This window comes from Amblyraja radiata, unplaced genomic scaffold (genome assembly GCF_010909765.2).
Source record: "Amblyraja radiata isolate CabotCenter1 unplaced genomic scaffold, sAmbRad1.1.pri S135, whole genome shotgun sequence".
Taxonomy (NCBI): Eukaryota; Metazoa; Chordata; class Chondrichthyes; order Rajiformes; family Rajidae; genus Amblyraja; species Amblyraja radiata.
In genome coordinates, this window is record NW_022630121.1 from 543,665 (window position 1) to 545,862 (window position 2,198).

The 2,198-nt window shown below is 49.2% G+C and overlaps 1 protein-coding gene across 1 annotated transcript; it reads right to left on the reverse strand.

Moving 5' to 3' along the window:
• Positions 1 to 751: 751 nt before the first annotated feature.
• Positions 752 to 1,378, reverse strand: LOC116969252 (probable G-protein coupled receptor 83). The gene has a single exon (XM_033016141.1). It carries the CDS (start codon positions 1,376 to 1,378, stop codon positions 752 to 754), a length of 627 nt encoding a protein of 208 aa, XP_032872032.1.
• Positions 1,379 to 2,198: the final 820 nt, after the last annotated feature.

A 2,198-nucleotide genomic window follows, 5' to 3' on the forward strand; every position in this document is an offset into this window, starting at 1 on the left:
ATCCTGACCTCGGGTGCTGTTTGTACGGAATCTGCACCTTCTCCCCGTGACGGCGTGGATTTTCTCCGGGTGCTTAGGTTTCCTCCCACACTCCAAAGACTCATTCTCATCGACATGATTGATATTTAAACTAAGTAATGGTGACGAGTCTGATGTTACCTCCCTCTGGGAGTCTCGGACCAGAGGGCATAGCCTCAGTTTAAAGCAACATACCTTCAGGAAGGAAACGAGGAGGAATATCTTTGGTCAGAGGATGGTGAATCTGTGGAATTCATTGCCATAAAGGTGGTGGAGGGCAAGTCAATGGATATTTTTAAGGTGGACATTGATATTGATACTTGATTAGTAAGGGTGTCAGGGGTTATGAGGAGAAGGCAGGAGAATGGGTTTCAGGGGGAAAGACTTGATGGGCCAAACGGCCTAAATCTGCTCCTATCACTTCTGAAACAAGTCTTGGTAGGATAGTGCAAGTCTGCGGGGATCGCTGGTTGGCATGAAGTTGGGCCGAATGGCCTTTTTCCACGCTGTATCTCTAAACTAAACTGTATTCAATTTGAAAGATGTGTGGGTTTGTGGGTTAATTGGTTTCTGTAATATGGTCACTAGCGTGTAGGATAGTGCAAGTGTATGGGGTGATCACTGTACACAACACGCACACAACACACGACACACAACACACAACACCAGATGCCTTGGCACATAATACCTGGGCTGAACATGATACCAAGTTTCAACGTGGAATCTGTAAAGTCTAAACTGTACTCACCTCCCCATTGTTACCCCTGCGCCCACCAAGGTAGCAACTCATATTCTCCGTGGACGGGCCAGGCTCGTCCTCCAATCTCACCCCCGGCTGCATCCCGTCTCCGCTGGCCGCGGTGAGCACCAGGATCTTGCCTCCTCTCCTCCTTCTCCACCCACACTTGGCCAGAAGGGTCATGAGGTTGGAGCGGAACCTGTTGTCCATCCAACAGTAGATGAAGGGGTTCCAACAGGTGCTGCTCACGGCCACCCAGTGGAAGGCAAAGTAGAGGGTGTTGTTGAATTGGACACGTTGGCCGGAGAGCAGGACAGTGTAGACGTTGAGGGGGAACCAACAGAGGGCAAAGGTCACCACCAGCAGCACGATCATCTTGATGGTCCTCATCTTCCTGTGGCGTTGAGTGGCGGCCTGGGTCACTGTGATAGCACCGATGGTTTTCCTCAGCCAATGCTTCTTGCTCACCGCGACGGTGGCTACGGTGATCACCGCCAACAGCAGCAGGAAGAGCAGCACGAAGGTTGACAGGTCCAAGTTCCTCCTGAAGACTTCTGAAGGCTTCAGAAAAGCAGGAATGCAAAGACTCCTGATGATCTTCTCTCGGAAAGAAAGGGACATGCGGAGAAAGCGGGTTAGATGTTTCATGAGTTGAGAGTGTGGAGAACGATGAGGGTTTAGACCACAGATGCAAGAGACAATAGTCAGTGGGTGGTGAATCTGTGGAATTCTTTGTCACAGAAGGCTGCGGAGTCTAATTCAATGGATAGTTTGAATATAGAGATAGATCGATTCTTGATTAGTACCAGTGTCAGGTTTATGGGGAGAAGGCTGGAAAATGGGATTGAGAGGGAAGAATAGATCAGCCATGATTGAATGGCAGAGTAGACTTGATGGGTCGAATGGCCTAATTCTGCTCCTAGAACTTATGAACTTGCTGTACATAAGAGGGTAGTCAATAATCAGGAAGATATTGACTGTAAGATGTTGTCAATGGGCCAGGATTACTCAGCTACTCAGCTACTCAGAGTAATGGGAATAATGGCCTCAAGGTTAATGTATGGTGCAGGGTTAAAGGGGCTGAATATCCAAACCTACCTCCACTGTGAGGCAGCGGATAGAGCTGCTACCTCACCACACCAGAGACCCGGGTCTCAACCCACAACATCACCTACCCAGGCCCTCCAGAGGTTGCCTGACTCGCTGAGTTACTCCAGCACTTTGTGTTCATCCTGCCTATGTTCCTTACTTTGAACACCTGCCCTGTGATCAGTCATTCTAGGACGCATCGCCAAGAGTAAAAAGAGGGGTCAGTATCGCCAACAACTTCTCCTGGACCACCCATATTGAAGCAACGACCAACAAAGCACACCAACACCTCTACTTCCTTCAAAGGTTTATGATGTTTGGCATGTCCCCTACAACCACACCAACATCTCCA